Source organism: Pongo pygmaeus, chromosome 3, assembly GCF_028885625.2.
Source record: "Pongo pygmaeus isolate AG05252 chromosome 3, NHGRI_mPonPyg2-v2.0_pri, whole genome shotgun sequence".
NCBI lineage: Eukaryota > Metazoa > Chordata > Mammalia > Primates > Hominidae > Pongo > Pongo pygmaeus.
The window spans coordinates 111,580,468-111,600,730 of record NC_072376.2 but is presented as its reverse complement, the minus strand read 5'-3'; the positions used below and the strand labels follow the sequence as shown (position 1 = coordinate 111,600,730).

Genomic DNA, 20,263 nt, shown 5'->3' with positions numbered 1-20,263 from the left:
AAACTCTCTGCCAAAAGTCTTTGTTTTCCCCACTAGAAATTGCTTGCTGCATTCCAAGCAGAGGTATTGACATACACAAAGGCCTGAAATCAAGAAAAAGCATAGTCCCTTTAAGGAACTACGAATGTTCCTTAAAAGTTGGTGTGAAATTTGGCAGGAGAGCAGGAAATAAGGATAGAGATATATACAGAATGAAGTAATTCAGGGCCTGACTGGCCTAGAGTTTGGATTTTATCCATTTGTTCTCCCTTGAATATTTTTAAATAGAAGAATGGTATTTATTTATTTATAGCCTACCTCATTCAAAAATTATTGAAGGAAAATAGGAAATGGCATTGATTGATGTTACGTTTTGGAAAGATCACTAACAGGGCATTCCTTTTTAAGTATTAGATTCAAGGGCCTGGCATCAAAGAAATCAGATGGGAGGCTCTTTCAGTAATCCTGTAAGAAATTATGAAAGCCTGAACTAATGCAGCAGCAGTGGGGAGAGAGGGGCACAAGACCAGAGAGATATTTAGGGCTTGGTGACAAACTGAATGCAGGGACTGAGGGAGAGGGAGAAGTTGTGACTCTCATGTTTGTGGCTAGGGCAAGTACGTGGAGAGTGTCAACACACAGAGGAAAGAGTCCCTTTAAGGAGAAAATATTAATATGAGTTTTAGGAGTTGCATTCGATTGTGAGATATCCTAATGGAGACAGAAATCCAGTAGGCAGTCACATGTCCAAGTCTGGAGTTTAGGGGAGCCATCCTGATTGGAGATAATAATCTGCTAGTCATCTTTCCATAAATAGACGTTAAAAGCCAAAGTGTGAGTGAGAGAGTGGAGTGAAGGGACGGAAAGACTTTGGACATCATCTTACCATATGTACCCGAGAAAAGAGCCAAGAAAAAGACTGAAAAACAGAAAAGAGCAGTGTGTCTGACAGAGCTATTTTAACAAAATTCAGCGTTTACAACAGAGTTTAAGAGTAAACTGGCAGGCCAGGTGCGGTGGCTCACGCCTGTAATCCCAGCACTTTGGGAGGCTGAGGTGGGTGAATCACGTGAGGTTAGGAGTTCGAGACCAGACTGGCATACATGGTGAGACCAACCCCTTGCCCCCACTCCCCATCGCTACTAAAAATACAAAATTGAGCCAGCGTGGTGGCGTGTGCCTGTAATCCCAACTACTCAGGAGGCTGAGGCACGAGAATCGCTTGAACCTAGGAGGCAGAGGTTGCAGTGACCCGAGATCGCGCCACTGCACTCCAGCCTGGGCGACAGAGCGAGACTCCGTCTCAAACAAACAAACAAAGAGTAAACTGGCAAATACTACGTTCTCTCTCTCTACACTCTGGCCCCTTCTTAGCACATCAAACTGTCCAGGATCAGGAGACATTTTGTTCTCCTCATCTCCTCCTTCCAAAGTTCTCTGCCCACGTTCTACTGTCTCCCCAAAATCCTACCTACCCTTCAGGAACTGCTGGAATGGGAGCTTGGGAAGTTTTCAGCAAATGCCTCTCTCCTCCTTTGTGGCCCCTTTATTCCCAAAGCTGTGTCCTCTCCCTATGACGAGTCGTCCCTTGAGGGGCTGTATCTTACTCCTTGTGTCTCCAAGCACACATAATGTGTATTAGAGGAGGAAGCATTTGCCAGTGGAGCACAAAGCTGTTGCAGGTCTCTTACTGTTTCTCAGGCGCTTTCAGTGAAATTCTCGTTCCCTCACCGTCCACATCTGTAATTTGCAAGTCTTATCTACCATAAATGGTGTAAAGTTACACGGGGAAGCCCTTTCCCGACAAAAAAACGAGTTCTGCAACAAGTCTGTCGGATTTTAGCAATGAAACCGGCCCCGTGCAGACTCGCCGGCGAGTGCTCCCGGGAACCCACAACTTAGTGGCACGCACCACAGCTCAATCACCGCCCTTCCGGTTGGAGCCATGGAAAGCTCCCCCCGCGCCCCGCCCCCTCGCTAGGCGCTCGCCACGCCCATGCCTCCGTCGCTGCGCGGCCCACCCCGGATGTCAGCCCCCCGCACCGACCAGGATCCGTGGACATGGCGAACCAGGTAGGGCCCGCTGAGCGTAGGGCCCGCTGAGCGTAGGGCCCTGAGTCCGAGGGAGGGAGTGCATGGCATGGGACTAGGCTCCTATCCTCAGGGGCGCGCGAGGCTCGGCGCCCAAGACGGGATCTGGCTCCTGGTTCTGAAACTGGGCCCCCGGCGAGCGGCTCAGCGGAGCAGAAAGAGAAGGAAGCTTTGTCTCGGCTCTTCAGCTGGGAAGCAGCTTTCTTTGCTGCTTCTGGGACAGCCGGAACGGGGTGGGGGTGGGAGAGCCGGAGAGTCGGGGGCAGGGGCTGGTCAGGTCGGTATCCCAGTGGAAATGGCTTAGGAGCGGCCATGCATTGCTTCTTACACGAAATTAAATAACTCGCTCTGGGTCATTCTTGCAGCTTGCATACTTGGCAGAGCTGCAGCCAGATCCCGTGCTTCTAACTCCTAGGTTGCTTGTGTTGCGTAATTGAGCCTACGCCTTAATTATTGTGCCTCCAAGGAGTGTATTTTGGAAAGACCCCTACGTCCCTTTCAGAAACATTTTCGAGCACTTAAATACCAAGAGATTTATATTCCCTCTATTCCTCACATAAAAACACCTCTGCGAGGTGTTATCCCCATCTTACCAAAACTGAGGTTTGAGGTTGGTTGTGCTTGGTCACACCAACGATGGCGAGCTGGGATTCCGACCCAGGTCTGCTCCTCTGTGACAAATTCATAAAATACAAATTAGACAGTAAAGAAAGGCAGAAATTACGAATAACATACTCTGTCTAAAGTTGCTGATTATTTTAATGCTTTGCAATTTTGGACATTTTCTAGTAAGACATATGGCCTTAAACATATTGAAAGAAATAAACTCTAAACAGTCTTTCAGACTTAAACTGGTAGTTGCTTTTCCTTATTACTGAGTGTCTTTATTCAGAGAAGGTGAAAGATTATAATTGTTACTATAGTTCAAATGTTGAAGTAGGGCCATTTCCTGCGGATTTAGAGTGGGGCTTTGTTTTGCTTAGAATTGTCAGTAAAAGGAAAAGGTTAGGCTCCATTAAGACATTTTTTAAAGGGGAGCACGCCATCAAATTTAGTATTCTTGTTTCTTTGGATTTTTATGTTGCGTAACTTAATTGTTAGTATTCTGAATCTGACTTGTGGAGTTGAAATTTATGGCACATTGAAGTGAAAAAGTTTCTAATGCAGTGTCTGATTCTTTGTACTATGAGATTTAATATCTGCAATTTAATTTTAAAAACGATCATTTCCACATTTCCAGCCTCACCAATTTACAGAGGCCATTCTTCCCCGCTCCCCCCCCACCCCCCCCACCCCCCCCAACCACAAGTTCAGACGGAGTTTCGCTCTTTGTTGCCCAGGCTGGAGTGCAGTGGTGCGATCTTGGGTCACTGCAACCTCTGCCTCCCGGGTTCAAGCGATTCTCCTGTCTCAGCCTCCCGAGTAGCTGGGATTACCGGCGCCCACCACCATGCTCGGCTAATTTTTGTATTTTTAGTAGAGACAGGGTTTCGCCATGTTGGCCAGGCTGGTCTCGAACTCCTGACCTCAGGTGATCCGCCCATCTCGGCCTCCCAAAGTGCTGGGATTACAGGCGTGAGCCACCGCACCCGGCCTACAGAGGCCATTTTTTATATCTCTATATAGTTCACCTCTCCTTTCCCTCAACCATTTGTTCTGTTGGCTACCAATAACTACTAACTTATTTTGCAAAGCTATGCTGTGCCAAGGATTGTGTTAGGGACTTCGTATTCTTTTTTTTTTGAGACAGAGTCTCGCTCTGACACCCAGGCTGGAATGTAGTGGCGCGATCTCGGGTCACTACAAGCTTCGCCTCCTGGGTTCACGCCCTTCTCCTGCCTCAGCCTCCTCTGTAGCTGTGACTACAGGCGACTGCCACCTCACCCGGCTAGTTTTTTGTATTTTTAGTAGAGATGGGGTTTCACCTAGCCAGGATGGTCTCGATCTCCTGACCTCCTGATCCGCCCACCTCGGCCTCCCAAAGTGCTGGGATTACAGGCTTGAGCCACCGCGCCCGGCCAGGGACTTCATATTCTTTCTTATTCAGTTCCCACAATCACCCTATATATGGGTGTTTTATCACCATTTATAATTACCTTTTCCTCATCCTTCAGTGTCCTGGTTAGAAGTGAAGCTCTCCCAAACCAAGCAAAGTTACACTCTTAACCTACTTTTTTTGCTTTCTGTATTACTTTGTGCCTGTCTCTTTAAATCACACTCTTTGTAATTATTAACTTTAAAATCTGTCTCCTGTAAACCCAGTGGTTTACAACCTTTAGTCTGTCCACACATTTCTCAAGTGTAATGTAAACTAATCAGAACCTTTCTCATTACGTGTGATTCTCTGGTAGTGGAGGGTATACTTGACTATAATCTCTAAAGCAGGTCTGTGTGTTATAGATATATTGGTCACGTGTAATTTTAAATTTTCAGTAGCCTCATTAAAAAGGAAAAAGTGAAGTTTTAATAGTTTATTTATAATAACATTATAATGTCATTTAACATAATTAAAATACTATTTCAACATGTAAGCAGTATTTTTAAAAATACTGTTGATGAGATATTTTTACTTTTCTTTGAACTAAGTCTTCAAAGTCCAGCTATATTTATAGCATATCTCAGTTTTTTTTGTTTGTTTTGAGACGATGTCTCGCTCTGTTGCCCAGGCTGGAGTGCAGTGGCACAATCTCGGCTCACTGCAACCTCCACCTCCCGGGTTCAAGCCATTCTCCTGCCTCAGCCTCCTGAGTAGCTGGGACCACACAGATGCGCACCACCATGCCCAGCTAATTTTTGTATTTTTGTAGAGAAGAGGTTTCACCATGCTGGCCAGGTTGGTCTTGAACTCCTGACTTCGTGATCTGCCCACCTTGTCCTCCCAAAGTACTGGGATTACAGGCGTGAGCCACCACGCCCGGCCAGTGGTCATTTTCTAAGTGCTCAGTAGTCATATTTGGCAGGTGGCTGCTGCATTGGCCGGTGCAGTTACAAGGGATATAACTCCTCATTGTTACACTCCTAATCGTCTTTCCCACCCTGCAGTTTTGCACCAAGCGGGTGGTATTCAGAACAGCGTGAGCAAAAGAATTTCTTCAGGCACGTGTTAAACATGCAGATTTCTTGGACCCCATGCCAGACCTGCTAAATCAGATTCTTTCGGAACTTGTGTTCTTAACCTGCTCTTGCGTATGCATTGTAGAGGGCCATTAAATTTTTGATGAGTACAACTTTTTAACCAAAAGATACTTTTCTATCTGACCAGGTAATCATCTCAATTAAATCATTTTTGATGTGTACTATTTGTGTGAAATATAAAAACATATCACTTGGAAGCATATGTTTCTTTGTGAATTTGTGATATACTTTTTAAGATTAGCATTAATCTGTATCTAAATTGGCTATTAAGTAGTTATTTGTTTAGGAGGATAAACAGCTTACTCCCTTTTTTCCCCACTTCAGGTTATCAAGTGCAAGGCTGCAGTTGCTTGGGAGGCTGGAAAGCCACTCTCCATAGAGGAGATAGAGGTGGCACCCCCAAAGGCTCATGAAGTTCGAATCAAGGTAATGATACATTTAAAGCACTGCAAAAAAAAGAGACACAATGAGGTCTCTGGATAGATGAGTAGATCTGAGATCTGCAGAGGATAAATCCCAAAGGACAGTGTCAAAAAAAGGTGTTGAAAGTCATCCAGCCTTACAATCACAACATCCTTCTCTTATCCCTCACCTTTGCAGCATGCTTCTCCATCTCTTTTAGCTTTGATCTTGGGCTGAGCAGCTATCCCCATGGGTCACTGGATTATTGCAATTCACCTTCTGCAGTTTGGGTTTAAGGTAACTCTGTAGGATACTCATTTTTCTGCTGATTACATAACTTTAAATATATGCTGACACGTTAGAAACAAAAGAAATGTTACCAGAAAGGGGTCCTTATTCTGACCCCAGAGAGGGTTCTTGTACCTCACGCAAGAAAGAATTTGGAGTGAGTTCATAGGCTAAAGTGGAAGCAAGTTTATTAGAGAAGCAAAGAAATAAAAGAATGCCTACTCCATAGACAGAGCAGCAGTATGGGCTGCTCAACCGAGTATACTTATAGTTATTTCTTGATTATATGCTAAATAAAGGATGGATTATTCATGAGTTTTCTAAGAAGCGGGTGGGCAATTCCCAGAACTAAGGATTCCTCCCCTTTTTAGACCATATAGGGTAACTTCATGACATTGCCATGGCATTTGTAAACTCATGGCACTGGTGAGACTGCCTTTTGGTGTACAAATGCAGTATAATTAGCCTATAATGAGCCTTAAGGATGACCAGCGGTCACTTTCATCGCCATCTTGGTTTTGATGGGTTTTTGCTGGCTTCTTTACCCCAGCCTGTCTTATCAGCAGGGTCTTTGTGACATGTATCTTGTGCCAACCTCCTATTTCATTATGTGACTAAGAATGCGTAGCATCCTGGGAATGCAGCCCAGTAGGTCTCAGCCTTATTTTACCCAGCGCCTGTTCAAGGTGGAGTCGCTCTGGTTAAAATGCCTCTGACAGAAATGGTCTTCAGTTTTGCTACAGTGACTTAAACAAGGTTTGAGAAGAGGCTCCTGATTGAATAGAGTGACAAGCAAATGAAGTCAGCTTGCTTAGAGAGCTTTAAAATGCGCCCACCCTGGCGGACAAGGGTAGGGTTCAGGGAATTCATTATTCTAGTGCTTGTCAACCTCTGGTGGCAGAGAAATGATGTTACCCTTGGAGAGAGGCATATTGTACAAGGCAGCCAGCTGGAGAGATCTTTGAAACCTTGGCATGTAGAAAACTTCATGTGTTTAGCATTCTACTACTCTCTACTTGTTTTGATATAAAATTAGTGCTTTAGAGTAGTGATCATTAACATTCTAGGAAAAGAGTCACAGCAAAAAAGAGCTGTGACTTGGAGTATACTTCCCCTACCATCTCACTTTCAAAACGCACCACACATACTGGCTCATGCTCCCAAAGATCACAAATATCAGGTGGAGCAGACCAGGACCAAATAACGTCTTTTTTTTCTTTTTTTTTTTTTTTTTTTTTTTTTTTTTGAGACAGAGTTCACTCTGTTGCCCAGGCTGGAGTGCAGTGGTGCGATCTCAACTCACTGCAACCCCTGCCTCCCAGGTTCAAGCAATTCTCCTGCCTCAGCCTCCCTGGTAGCTGGGATTACAGATATGCGCCACCTCGCCTGGCTAATTTTTGTATTGTTAGTAGAGACGGAGTTTCACCCTGTTGGCCAGGCTGATCTCCAACTCCTGACCTCAAGTGATCCACATGCCTCAGCCTCCCAAAGTGCTGGGATTACAGGTGTGAGCCACCGCACCTGGCCCAAATAACATCTTAAAGTCCTTCGCAACCCATACCCAGGAATTTGAAATCTTGTAATAGTGTTTTTTTTCTTCGAATTCAGAAATTAAGATGACTGATTTTGCCACTGAAGAAGATGTTTGTCCTGGATGTATTAAGTGCCCATACAGCTCAATGGGTATTCATTGTGCTCATTGAGCTGTATGGACACAATGAGTACAGCCATCTTCCCTGCAAAACTGCAGACAGGTAGCAAAGATTGTTACATTGTAAGTGGATATATAAGCCAGGAGTAGAGACGCATAAATAGAAATACTCCAAGATTATGCCTTTCTGTGCTTTTGGTGGCTTTAAAAAATAAGTTACGGCTGGGCTTGGTGGCTCATGCCTATAATCCCAGCACTTTGGGAGGCCAAGGCGGGCAGATAATGAGGTCAGGAGTTCAAGACTATCCTGGCCAGCATGGTGAAACCCCATCTCTACTAAAAATATAAAAAATTAGCCAGGCCTGGTGGTACCCGCCTGCAATCCCAGCTACTCAGAAGGCTGAGGCAAGGAGAATCACTTGAACCCAGGAGGCAGAGTTTGCAGTGAGCCGAGATCATGCCACTGCACTCCAGCCTGGGCGATAGAGCGAGACTCTTGTCTCAAAAAAAACTACTAAGTTACTTGAAAGCCAGAGAGATAGAGATAACAGGCTTATTTAAATAGAACTTGTGTGTGGTTTGTAAAAAGGGAGTTGGTTCCTCTAAAAGTTCTGAAATTTGGTCCGGACTCAAGCAGACTGGCCTCTTTCAGAAATAGTCATTACCTCTTTAAAAATCTTATTTCCCAGCTGTCATGAGAAAACTAGAAGTGAGATGGATTCCACCTGTTTTGCACACAGGCGATGTTTCTCTCCATGCTTGAAGGCATAGTGCCCATAAAATGACCTTGTTTACCTTCTCTTGCTAACGTGCACTGAAAGGGGAACTAGATGTTCCCTATTTCATTGCATATAAATTTACCATGGCTTTTATGTACCACTAAAAAATTGCTGCCAATTCTAATTGTTAAGATGCCATGGATTATAAGCACATGCTGATTTTAGAGAGGTTAAAACATGAAAGAAATGTGTCTTAGAGTCAATGAAATATAGTATTATAATAAAATGACTTTTCTTGTATCTGTACCTCTGAATTGCATGCACACACTTAAACATTCGTTGTTTTAATGTCCTGATAGATCATTGCCACTGCGGTTTGCCACACCGATGCCTATACCCTGAGCGGAGCTGATCCTGAGGGTTGTTTTCCAGTGATCTTGGGACATGAAGGTGCTGGAATTGTGGAAAGTGTTGGTGAGGGAGTTACTAAGCTGAAGGCGGGTAAGGAGAATACTTGAACCACTTGTTTGATAATTTTGGCTTATTCCTATGGGGAAATTGTTTCTCTGATAAAACTACCCACTATTTATGAATAGGTATCATCTAAGTAGATTGTCTAGATTCAGTTGATTCCTCATCTGGGAAGCACAAATATTTGGATATTTTTTTCTCTCTGATTTTGCAGGCTACTATTTTTGTGAAACTTTTCCAAGTACATTTCCAAAACCAGTTTTGGCATGTTCAGCAAGAATTTTTAGAGATGCATCAATGAAGCAGGATTTTGAAGCATATAACTTCATTGTTCTTCAGTTATTGTTTAAAGAGTTTCATTTAGATAAAAATATTGAAACATACTTTTTGCATGGTCAGACAGTATCTGAATGATGTTACCTAGGTAAAGTTCTAAGACTTGAAGTTTTTAACTTTGCAAAGCCACATCAGTTGACAGGAATTTGCAAGGGCTGATGTTTTCATTTAGAAATAGATACTACCTATTCAGGATGTCTTTGCATTTGTTTCCAGGTGACACTGTCATCCCACTTTACATCCCACAGTGTGGAGAATGCAAATTTTGTCTAAATCCTAAAACTAACCTTTGCCAGAAGATAAGGTTAGTATCTTTTTATGTTCTTCTTAAAACACAAGTGCTGTGGGATAATTAAGGAATCACAGAGACCGAGGGGTTGAGGAGGAATTATTTAATAATTTAGGTTCACCAACCCAGTCGGATTAACATCCAAAGGACTGAGCCCCGAACAAAGAGTCAAGCTACCTTTTAAGCATTTCGTGTGGTGGGGGGAGACCTGTGTAGGGGGAGCATATTACAGAAGCGAGAAACAAAGACAGTTATTCAACTGAGACATGCATTACATCATTTCTTACTTTTCAAGGAACAATGTGTTTTATGACTTGAGATGATCTGTCTAGTGACCTTGCAGCTGCACAGCTAGAGAAACAGAGTCTTCACAATGCCTGGGAAAGGGAGAGATAAGGCTCACTAGCCACAGAAAAACAGGCAGTTAATTTTAAAGGACTCCGGCTCTTTCTCTTCCTCAGGAGGAATTGGGTTGTCTTACACACAACTGAGGTTTTGCTTACACATTCTTTAATTTCTTTTAATTCTTGTTCCACAAGGTCATATTAACAGTGATAAGAATAAATAATTGTGTGGCAGTTTATGTAGTGCGTTGTACATCAGTGGTTTCATTCCATCTTTATAGCAACCTCACTACTATCCCCATTTTCACAGATGAGAGAAGACTCAGAAATTAAGAGGTTTTGACACAGAGAGGGTACCTGGGCACAGCAACGACCTTCTCTACCATTTGTGGTTTTCTGCCTAATTGTGCAACTGAAGAAACATTTATTTTTCACATGAGGAAATGTGTAGCTTGTAGAGGTGGCTGATTTGAGTAATTTGTGCAGCCCTCAAGGGGTATCTGCATTCTGTCTCCTCTCTAGCCCATAAAAGAAAGAAGTGGGGGGATGTGAAGAGACCAGGGGAGTGACTCCACCTTATGCCTCACCCTGGCCTCACCTTGCCCAGCTGTGGTGCCCTATGTTAACCTTGGCTGGTCTTCACAAAGGCAACTGGGCCCTGGGCCCTCCCTGTCCCAGGATCCCCTAACCACCCCCCCAGAATGGTTTGTCATAATCTGGAAATTTGTTGGCTCATTTTTCCTTCAACTCCTTTATTTTTCATTGAACAAATCTCTGCTTTTGAAGAGTTGAGGGTATCTGCTATCTTTTTTTCTTTTCTCTCCCTCCCTCCTGCTGCAAAGAAAAGAACCAATAAGTTTTAGGGATTTTTGTGTGTATAGACATTGTCATCCGGGTGTAACTTGCTTTGAAGCAGTGTTTCCGTTGTGGGTGTCTCTTGCTGTAAATATTTGTTCATATTTTTGTGAATTCAATACTATGTACCATTGTATTATAGTAACTTTTTATAAAGCAAACCATAAATATACTGACTTTTCTTACAGATAAAAGAGAAACTAAAGGGGCGTGCCCAGTATCACCAGCTGTTAAGATATAAAACAGAATTTTCCGTACCCATTCTCTTCACACAGCAGCAGGCTAAATTTGCCAAACCATGTAGTAAGGAAAGACATGCTTGTGAGATTAAACGAAATCATTTTTATGAACCATTTGACTGTCCAGTAAGTGAGAGTAATAAAACTTACCCACTAAGGCTATTAGGAAGACTGCAGGAGATAACCTAACTCCTTGACACAGAAAAGGTAGTTGTTTTTATTGTACTAGGTAACAACACTGAAACAACTACCTCTTTGAGGAAATTTAAGATCCCCTTGTGTGTGTTCCATTTTTTTTTAATTGAGGTAGAGCATGCATATTATAAAGCACTTAAGGTATATAGATCTTAAGTGTACAGCTCAATGAATGATTATGTATATAAACACCTGTTGGTTTGAACATCACCCAGATCAAGATAGAGAACCCTGCCAGCACCTGATAAGGTCCCTCATGTCCCTTCCAAGTCAGAACCTACCTCCTCTTAGATAACCACTGTCCTGATTCTTTTCACTATGACTTTGTATAAATAGAGTCATGCAGTGCGTGCTCTTTTGTCAGGTTTCTTTCTTTCATAATGTCTGTGAGATATATCCAAGCTGCATATGTGTCAGTAGTTCCTTTTTGTTGCTCTGTCTTATTCCATTCAAAATACCAGTATTGATCCATTCTCCTGTTGATGGACATTTAGATTACTCCCAGTTTTGGGTGGTTACAGTTAATGCTGCTAGGAACATTCTTATTTATACATGTCTTTTGATGGATATAGGCATTGCTTTCTCTTGAGCATTTTCTTGAGATTATAATTGCTGAGTCATAAGATATGCATCTACAGCTCTCTCGTGTACTTTTACCAGTTTACACTTGCACCAGCACTGTATGGGAGATCCATTTGTTTATAATGCCATTGACAAAATTAGTTTATATTTTTGGAAATTCCATTTATTTTATAAAGCAAATCCAGTTACTTTCGTAAAACCAGAACCAAAAAAAAAAAAAAACTAATCACTTTGAAAGGGAATTTTAAACACAGTCTGAAAGATTTTGCAACACATCAAATATAATAGTGGTGATGGGTTCTTTGTGATTGTAACCATTTAGAGAAATTCTTTCAAAGCATAAAATGTATTCCACATCACCTTTTGTTCAAGAAACTCCTCTGGAATACAGTGATTTCTCACATTAAGGAAGGCTAAACAAACTTAAATTGTTCTCATTAAGATATAGCAGTTATTTTTAGTCAGGTGCAGTGGATCACACCTGTAATCCCAGCCCTTTGGGAGGCTGAGGCAGGTGGTTCACTTGAGTCCAACAGTTAGAGAACAGCCTGCACACCTTGGTAAAACCCCCACTCTATAAAAAATTTAAAAAATTAGCTGGGCTTGGTGGCACATGCTTGTGGTCCCAGCTGCTCAGTGGCTGTGGTGGGAGGATCACGAGCCCTGGAGGTGGAGGTTGCAGTGAGCCATGATGTGCCACTGCATTCCAACCTGGGCGACTGAGTAAAACCCTGTCTCAAAAAAAAAATTCTTTTTGATGGAGCTTTGTCACCTGTTCTTTGTTTCTGGTCATATTTATTTTTCTCTCAAAGGAAATGTATTTGCTCTTGAATCTAGAGGCAGTCCATTTTCTCTTCATCTGCGTATTCATATGTGTGTTCGAAAGAGTTTAAGAGTATACATCAAATTATAATGTTCAGCCTGGGCAACATAGCGAGACCCCGTCTCTATGCCCCTGTAGTACCAGCTACTTGGTACTGAGATGCAGGAGGATCACTTGAGCTCAGGCGATCCTCCTGCCTCAGTGTTCAAGGCTGTGGTGAGCTATGCACTCCAGCCTGGGCTGTCTCAAAAAAAGCAATTATAGTGTCTATTTTATTTAAAATAACGTAATTACTAAACATCAACTCTGTGCCAGACACAATGCTAAAGCCTCATATAACATCTCATTAGACTTTTATAGCACTTTGTAAAGGAAGTTACCTATGTTTCTCAGCATTTTCTAGTGAGAAAATGAAGGCATAAAGATTAATTAACTTGCTCAGATCACACAGGATTTGAACCCAAGTGCTCTGACTTTAGGGTGGGTACTCCTAAGCAAGATATTACATCACCTCTGTTTAGAATAGCAAAAGTAATTTTTGTTACCATTTATTATATCGGTGGCCTTTGTAAGCTTTTTGGGTTTTCTTTCCTATTGGTGTAACCAAGTCACAGGCAAAACAAAGTGAAGAAGTAATTTAACTTGCATTATTGAGGACTTAGTTACACTTCAGAAAAAATGCCTCCTGAAAGATATAAATTAGCCAGTTTGGCCATCTGTTTTCATCAGCTGATCTGGTTAATGGTTTGTAATCTCTGCTTGCATAGATACTGGTTTTGGCTTTATCCTTTATGATGTTATATTTGCTCACAGAGGTTTTTTTATTTTTTTTTTATTTTTGAGACAGGATCTCATTCTGTCACCCAGGTTGGAATGTAGTGGCACAGTCATGGCTCACTGCAGCCTCAAACTCCTGGGCTGAAGTGAACCTCCTGGAGGCACGTGCTCCACTACACCTGGCTAATTTTATTTTTTGTAGAGATAGGGTGTTGCTATGTTGCCCAGGCTACTCTTGAACTCCTGGGTTCAAGTTGTCCTCCTGTCTCAACTTTCCAAAGTACTGGGATTATAGGAGTGAGCCACTGCACCTGGCCCACCGTTTTAATGATGGGATTTTAAAATAATTCCATCTGATCCATAAGTTGTACCTCTTAAAATGAGTTCAATATTCTGACAGTATGATCTAGAAGGATAGTGAATATTGGAAAAGATGGATAAGATTATAAATATCTTATAAATTTCCTTTATAAGGCATTGCTGCAAGGTGCTAAATTACTAATGAATATATTTGAAATTATAGTTTACAACACTTTCTTAATATTTACTGGTCATTATTTTTAAAACTGATTTCTTTTTCCTGTGGGTTTTAAGAAACCTAATTCCAACTTACCTTTTAACTTTTTTTTTCTTTAGAGTCACTCAGGGGAAAGGATTAATGCCAGATGGTACCAGCAGATTTACTTGCAAAGGAAAGACAGTTTTGCATTACATGGGAACCAGCACATTTTCTGAATACACAGTTGTGGCTGATATCTCTGTTGCTAAAATAGATCCTTTAGCACCTTTGGATAAAGTCTGCCTTCTAGGTTGTGGCATTTCAACTGGTTATGGTGCTGCTGTGAACACTGCCAAGGTAAGAGACTGACTTGGGTTTTTTGCTTCTGCCTTCTAATTTAATTCAGTGAAACTTTCCTGGAATAGTGAAATTGGCCCATCTGTATGAAACCCAGTGATTCTCTTGACTCTGGTAGAATGAGTACTTTATAAACTTTCTTTACTCCTAGGTGGAGCCTGGCTCTGTTTGTGCCGTCTTTGGTCTGGGAGGAGTTGGATTGGCAGTTATCATGGGCTGTAAAGTGGCTGGTGCATCCCGGATCATTGGTGTGGACATCAATAAAGATAAATTTGCAAGGGCCAAAGAGTTTGGAGCCACTGAATGTATTAACCCTCAGGATTTTAGTAAACCCATCCAGGAAATGCTCATTGAGATGACTGATGGAGGAGTGGACTATTCCTTTGAATGTATTGGTAATGTGAAGGTCATGGTGAGTATGGGCTTCATTCTTTTTTAGTTTATGGAACTGCTTTTTTTGAAGTGCAGTTTTAGATTAAAAATTGTTTTGTTTTGGCAAAGGAAGTCTCTTAATAAGAATTATTCTAGTGAAAGAAGGGGAAAATATCTATTTGAACTACAATGGGAAATGATACAAGAACAGCTCAGGGAAGGATGGGAAAAGATGTTTCTTTGCCTTTCAATGCCTGCTAAGTGCATGTCTCATGAAATGAAAAGACAAAATAAAGCAGTTGTGCAGAGCATGACCTTTGGAATCAAATACACATCCACTTACTAACTCAGTGACCCTGAACAAACAGCTTCTCTCAACCTCAGTTTCCTCATCTATAAAATGCAGGTACAGGTTGAACATCTATCCCTAATCCAAAAATCCAGAATGCTCCAAATCTGTAACTTTGAGCACCAACATGATGCTCAAAGGAAATGCTCACCGGGGCATTTCAGATTAGGAATGCTCAGCCAATAAATACGATGCAAATATTCCAAATCCGAAAAAATCCAAAATTCAAAACACTCTGGTCCCAAGCATCTCAGATAAAAGATAATCAACCTGTAGTAACAATACCTACTTAAACCTACATAGACACTCAGTAAAAGTATTACTATTAATTCTACTGCCTGCTTTTTAAAATTAAATCCTTTAGAGTTTTGAACTACCGTTTACTTTTTAAAATAGAGAGCAAATAAACACTTCAAATTATTTTAATTTATGTTAATATGTAACCAGGTTAATTTGTTAAAATAAATTGTTCAGGCTGGGCATGGTGGCTCACGCCTGTAATCCCAGCACTTTGGGAGGCCAAGGCGGGTGGATACTTGAGGCCAGGAGTTCAAGACCAGCCAGGGCAACATGACGAAACCCCATCTCTACTAGAAATACGAAAATTAGCTGGGTGTCGTGGCACACGCCTGTAATCCCAGCTACTAGGGAGGCTGAGGCACGAGAATCGCTTGAACCCAGGAGGCGGATGGTGCCATGAGCCAAGATCATGCACTACACTCCAGCCTGAGTGCCAGAGGGAGACTCTATCTCAAAAAAAAACAAAAAATAAATAAAAATATAAATTGTTCAATAAAATTGAGCTCACTAAATGCTAAGTTTGGCCTTTTGTTTCCATTATCTTTAAAAACTATGCCATCTCTAGAAGTTTCTGGGAAGCAGTTGTTCTCAGGAAAATGCACTGACTTCTGTGATTTGGTCGTATCTCTGTGCCTGCAGAGAGCAGCACTTGAGGCATGTCACAAGGGCTGGGGCGTCAGCGTGGTGGTTGGAGTAGCTGCTTCAGGTGAAGAAATTGCCACTCGTCCATTCCAGCTGGTAACAGGTCGCACATGGAAAGGCACTGCCTTTGGAGGTAAATTCGATGGATGAGATGACTGCATTTTCTCTTTTGTTATTTGCATTGGCAGATGTTTAATCCCAGCCTAATTTTTTTATATTAACAAGAATCTTCATGGGCTGCCTTCTCATTATAAGTTGTTGCATGCAAGCCTGTTTTATTAGAAGGGATTCAGACTCAATCACTATTTACCCCTGGGACTGGGGAGGTGCTCACCTTCCCCTGAAACATAGGGCCACTTGGTGCATATTCTATAAAAGAAAAAAAATCAATATTCTGATAGTGAGGAAGTAGTTATGGGTGTAGCAGGGGCAGGAAGTTGATTGCAAAGTAAGCAAACAGCAGTATCAGCCATGGTGTGTTTCTTGTGGACTCAAGTAGCTTGTTACATTTTTATTCATTTTTCCAGGAGTGCAGTGATCACTGGATGTGATCATACATCTGTCTGATTTTAGCAGTAACCAATATTGAGTCTCAAACTGAAAATATTTAATTGGACAAAGCCTTATCATAAAATCAAAAAGCTGCTAGACTGATCATTTTTCCCTTTGTGATCCTAAAAAGTCCTTAGTGGTTTGGGGTTGCGGGGAAACAGTTTCTATCTTTTCCATGGTTGCTCAGCCAGAGGAGAGAAAAGATGTCACAACATGTTTGTATTTCCCAACAGTTGTGAATGAATGAGTCTAAAGTTTTTAAAGGGCTTTAAAAATATATATTTATATTTCATCATCCTCCTAAAGAAAAAAAATCACATAGTGTGTGTTTTGATTGATCTGTGTTTAACGGGTTGTCTTTTAAGGTCCTCTACCTCATATTATGCCAGCTTTTTTGAAGGCCAGAAGAAAAGATTTGGAAAATATGCTAAAATGAGGGGTTTGGCCAAAATCTTCCTTCTTTATAACTACAGAATTTGCCTTAGAAGGTGTCAGTCTGACTTGCCCTCCTCTTCAAAGCTCTAGATACATGTCACAGCAGAGTATCATAGAAGAAACTTTTTAAGCCATGTATGCTATTCGGGGGTATCATTTTGGAGTCCATAGCTGTATTTTAAAGGGCATTCTAAGCCTGGCTGATCCAGGGTATCTTGGTAGTAACCTCTAACTGAAGCCTCATTCGAGCACATGCTGGTTGGGAAATTCACTGTATCATTGAGGCCCCTTGCATTGCTGATCTAAAGATAATAGAAGCTTTTGTCTAGAGAACAGGAGTGGCTGTGGTCATCTCAGTTACCAGGACATTTAAAGGCAAAAGAAAAAAATCCCCACAATTTGTGGGGAAAGAATAATTAGTGGAGAATATAAGGGAGGAGATTTGGAAAAGGCTCAAAAGAGGTTTGAAATATCATTGAAAGCATCCTTAGAAGGTGAGAAGGCTTCTTGTTGATTGTATTGCTTCTTTAGATACAGTGAGAAATTGAAGCACCTAATTTTATTTAAAATCTTACCATTTAGTCAGGCCTGGTGGCTCACACCTGTAATCCCAGTACTTTGGGAGGCCGAGGCAGGCAGATCACGAGGTCGGGAGATCAAGACCATCCTGGCTAACATGGTGAAACCCCATCTTTACTAAAAATACAAAAAATTAGCTGGGCGTGGCGGCAGGCGCCTGTAGTCCCAGCTACCCGGGAGGCTGAGGCAGGAGAATGGAGTGAACCTGGGAGGCAGAGCTTGCAGTGAGCCGAGATCACGCAACTGTACTCCAGCCTAGGCAACAGAGCGAGACTCCATCTCAAAAAAAAAAAAAAAAAAAACAACAACAAAAACTTACCATTTAGCTAAAGAGTTCTACTTCATTTTTCAGTTTCATAGTTTTCTGTTCTGAGATGCTATCCCTATTTCATTGTTAAATTTGAAACCAAGGAAATAAAGTCCTGTATTATATCAGTTTTTTTCTTCCTTGAATATCATGATCATAGGAACCTTTGCTGATGTGGACCTAAATAAGCTTGTTGTTGAGACTTCCAGAGTTCTGTCCTGGGTATTTAAAAGTCTCAATTGGCCAAAACTTTAATGAGGTTTTAGTAAATCTTAATACAGAGAAAGGAAAATTTCAAAAGTATTTACTTCTTAACTGAAAGGTGTTCGTCAAATTCTTCATCTCCATGCTATTTTGGAGTTTCTCATTACTCTTTAACTCATCAAAAAATTCATTCTTTTAAATGCCTTTGTGTCCTCAGCTAAGTAACAAGCATACTGCAGAAATTTGTTGAATAAATTAATGTGTGATTTCTTTTAGGATGGAAGAGTGTAGAAAGTGTCCCAAAGTTGGTGTCTGAATATATGTCCAAAAAGATAAAAGTTGATGAATTTGTGACTCACAATCTGTCTTTTGATGAAATCAACAAAGCCTTTGAACTGATGCATTCTGGAAAGAGGTAAGCTTTCTCTGTAACTATATATCATAGAATGTAATAATGATGTTGAGTTTGAGGAGATGGAGTCGAAAAACACAATTTTAGTTGTCTTAAAGGTATCATTTAAAACTTAGTATGTTGCTTCCTTTTACAGCATTCGAACTGTTGTAAAGATTTAATTCAAAAGAGAAAAATAATGTCCATCCTGTCGTGATGTGATGGGAGCAGCTTAACAGGCAGGGAGAAGCGCCTCCAACTTCACAGCCTCGTAGAGCTTCACAGCTACTCCAGATAATAGTGTTATGTGTGTAATTCATGAATCTCTATAATCAAGGACAAGGATAATTCAGTCATGAACCTGTTTTCTGGATGCTCCTCCACTAAATAATTGCTAGCTTATTAAGGAATATTTTAACGTAATAAAAGTAATTTCTACATTTGTGTGGAAATTGTCTTCTTTGTTTTATGCTGTAATCATTGTCACGGTTTGTCTGCCCATTATCTTCATTCTGTAAGGGAAAGGGAAAGGAAGCAGGGCAGTGCTGGGTGTCTGAAACCTCAGAAACATATGTTGAACTTTTAAGGGTCTCAGTCCCGTTGATTAAAGAACAGATCCTAGCCATCAGTGACAAAGTTAATCAGGACCCAAGTCTGCTTCTGTGATATTATCTTGAAGGGAGGTACTGTGCCTTGTTCATACGTGTACCCCAAATTCCTAGTATGGCATCTGCCCCTAAGGGGGCACTAAAATGTATTATTGAAACAGCATTCTGGGCTTAAATAGGTGTATGTGTGTTGGTTGTGACTGTACTATTTCTAGTATAGTGAATTACATACTGAATATCCAAGTTCTCAGCACCTACTTTTGTCAAATCTTAACATTTTGCCACTTCGAGATCACATTGCCATTCCTCCCCTCCAGAGGTAACAATTATCCAAAATTTGATGTTTATCATTCCTGTGTTGTTGTACTTTCACTGTGTATAACATAAACCATCTACTCTTTAGTAGTGTTTTATATATTTTTAAGCCTTATACTTGCTCATTCTACAGCTTTTTTCACTCATTATTGTATAATTATATGTGAAGCTCTCGTTCATTCATTTTAGTACTGTGTAGCAGTATTCAATTACGGGAACTACCGTAATTTTATCTGTTCCCTAGTTGAAGGCATGAAGTTGTTGCCAGTTTCTGTATTATAACACTGTAGTGGAACATTCTGCATTGGGCTCACTGCGTGTTACTTAAGACATGTATCACAGAATAAACACATTTAGCCTTATAGACATTGCCAAATTGCTCTTCAAAGTAAATGTGAGTTTTTGTGAATTACGTGAGCGTGGAATGGTGTTTTATTATGACTTTAGTTTGCATTTTCCTCAATTCTCGTTAAATCCTTCATTCTAATGGACATTTTATTGTGAAGAACCTGTTCATATCCTGTGCTCAACTTTGTATTGAATTATTTTTCTCTGAATAATTTTTAGGAGTTCTTCTATTCTAGACATCAATCATTTGTCAGTTTTATATGTTGCAAATATCTTCTAGCCTATCTTGTGACTTTTCTTTTTACTTTATGGTATTTTGTTGAATAAAGTTTTAATACAGTCACATAAATCTTCCTGGTGGTGGTAAGTAACATTATTTAGGTTATTTTATCCTGAGAAGTATAAAGAAGCAAACAAAAATGGTCCAGGATCTTACCATGCTGATAATCCTTGACATAAAAATAAATTAATGAATGCAATATACCTAAGGGTTAAAAAAATACAAATTGTTAGGAAATTATATAATGAGAAAGAAAAGCTATACACCCGCAAAAAAATGGGTGATTACTGTTAAGTTTCTTATGTATCTATCATCTTTTTAGGAGTTTCTATGCACACAATAGCATATGTATCCTTTAAAATTACACAAAAGGAATACTATCAACACTATTCTGTGAACTTTTTTCTCCACATGATAACGTAGAGTTTGTATCAGTGCATCACGTTTACCATGCAAATATCTTTTGGTTGGATTGATGCTATGTGCTTTTTCAATTTATTGATGATATAGTTTAAATGCTCCCACAGAATTGTGTGTGAGAGAGCAATA

At 40.8% G+C, this 20,263-nt stretch overlaps 1 protein-coding gene across 1 annotated transcript; it reads left to right on the top strand.

The window, feature by feature from the left end:
- Nucleotides 1-855: 855 nt before the first annotated feature.
- Nucleotides 856-19,783, top strand: ADH5 (alcohol dehydrogenase 5 (class III), chi polypeptide). The gene is made up of 10 exons (XM_054485402.2): nucleotides 856-1,035; nucleotides 1,823-2,052; nucleotides 5,530-5,631; nucleotides 8,625-8,766; nucleotides 9,289-9,376; nucleotides 13,813-14,032; nucleotides 14,184-14,444; nucleotides 15,693-15,828; nucleotides 18,049-18,187; nucleotides 18,321-19,783. The coding sequence occupies exons 2-10, from the start codon at nucleotides 2,041-2,043 to the stop codon at nucleotides 18,343-18,345; spliced, it is 1,125 nt and encodes a 374-aa protein (XP_054341377.1). The 5' UTR covers nucleotides 856-1,035; nucleotides 1,823-2,040; the 3' UTR covers nucleotides 18,346-19,783.
- Nucleotides 19,784-20,263: the final 480 nt, after the last annotated feature.

Excerpts from the sequence above, each read along its gene's own strand:
- ADH5 (XM_054485402.2), top strand. Across the intron at positions 8,767-9,288 it reads AGTTACTAAGCTGAAGGCGG|GTGACACTGTCATCCCACTT; the intron begins GTAAGGAGAATA and ends ATTTGTTTCCAG. Across the intron at positions 9,377-13,812 it reads AACCTTTGCCAGAAGATAAG|AGTCACTCAGGGGAAAGGAT; the intron begins GTTAGTATCTTT and ends TTTTTTCTTTAG.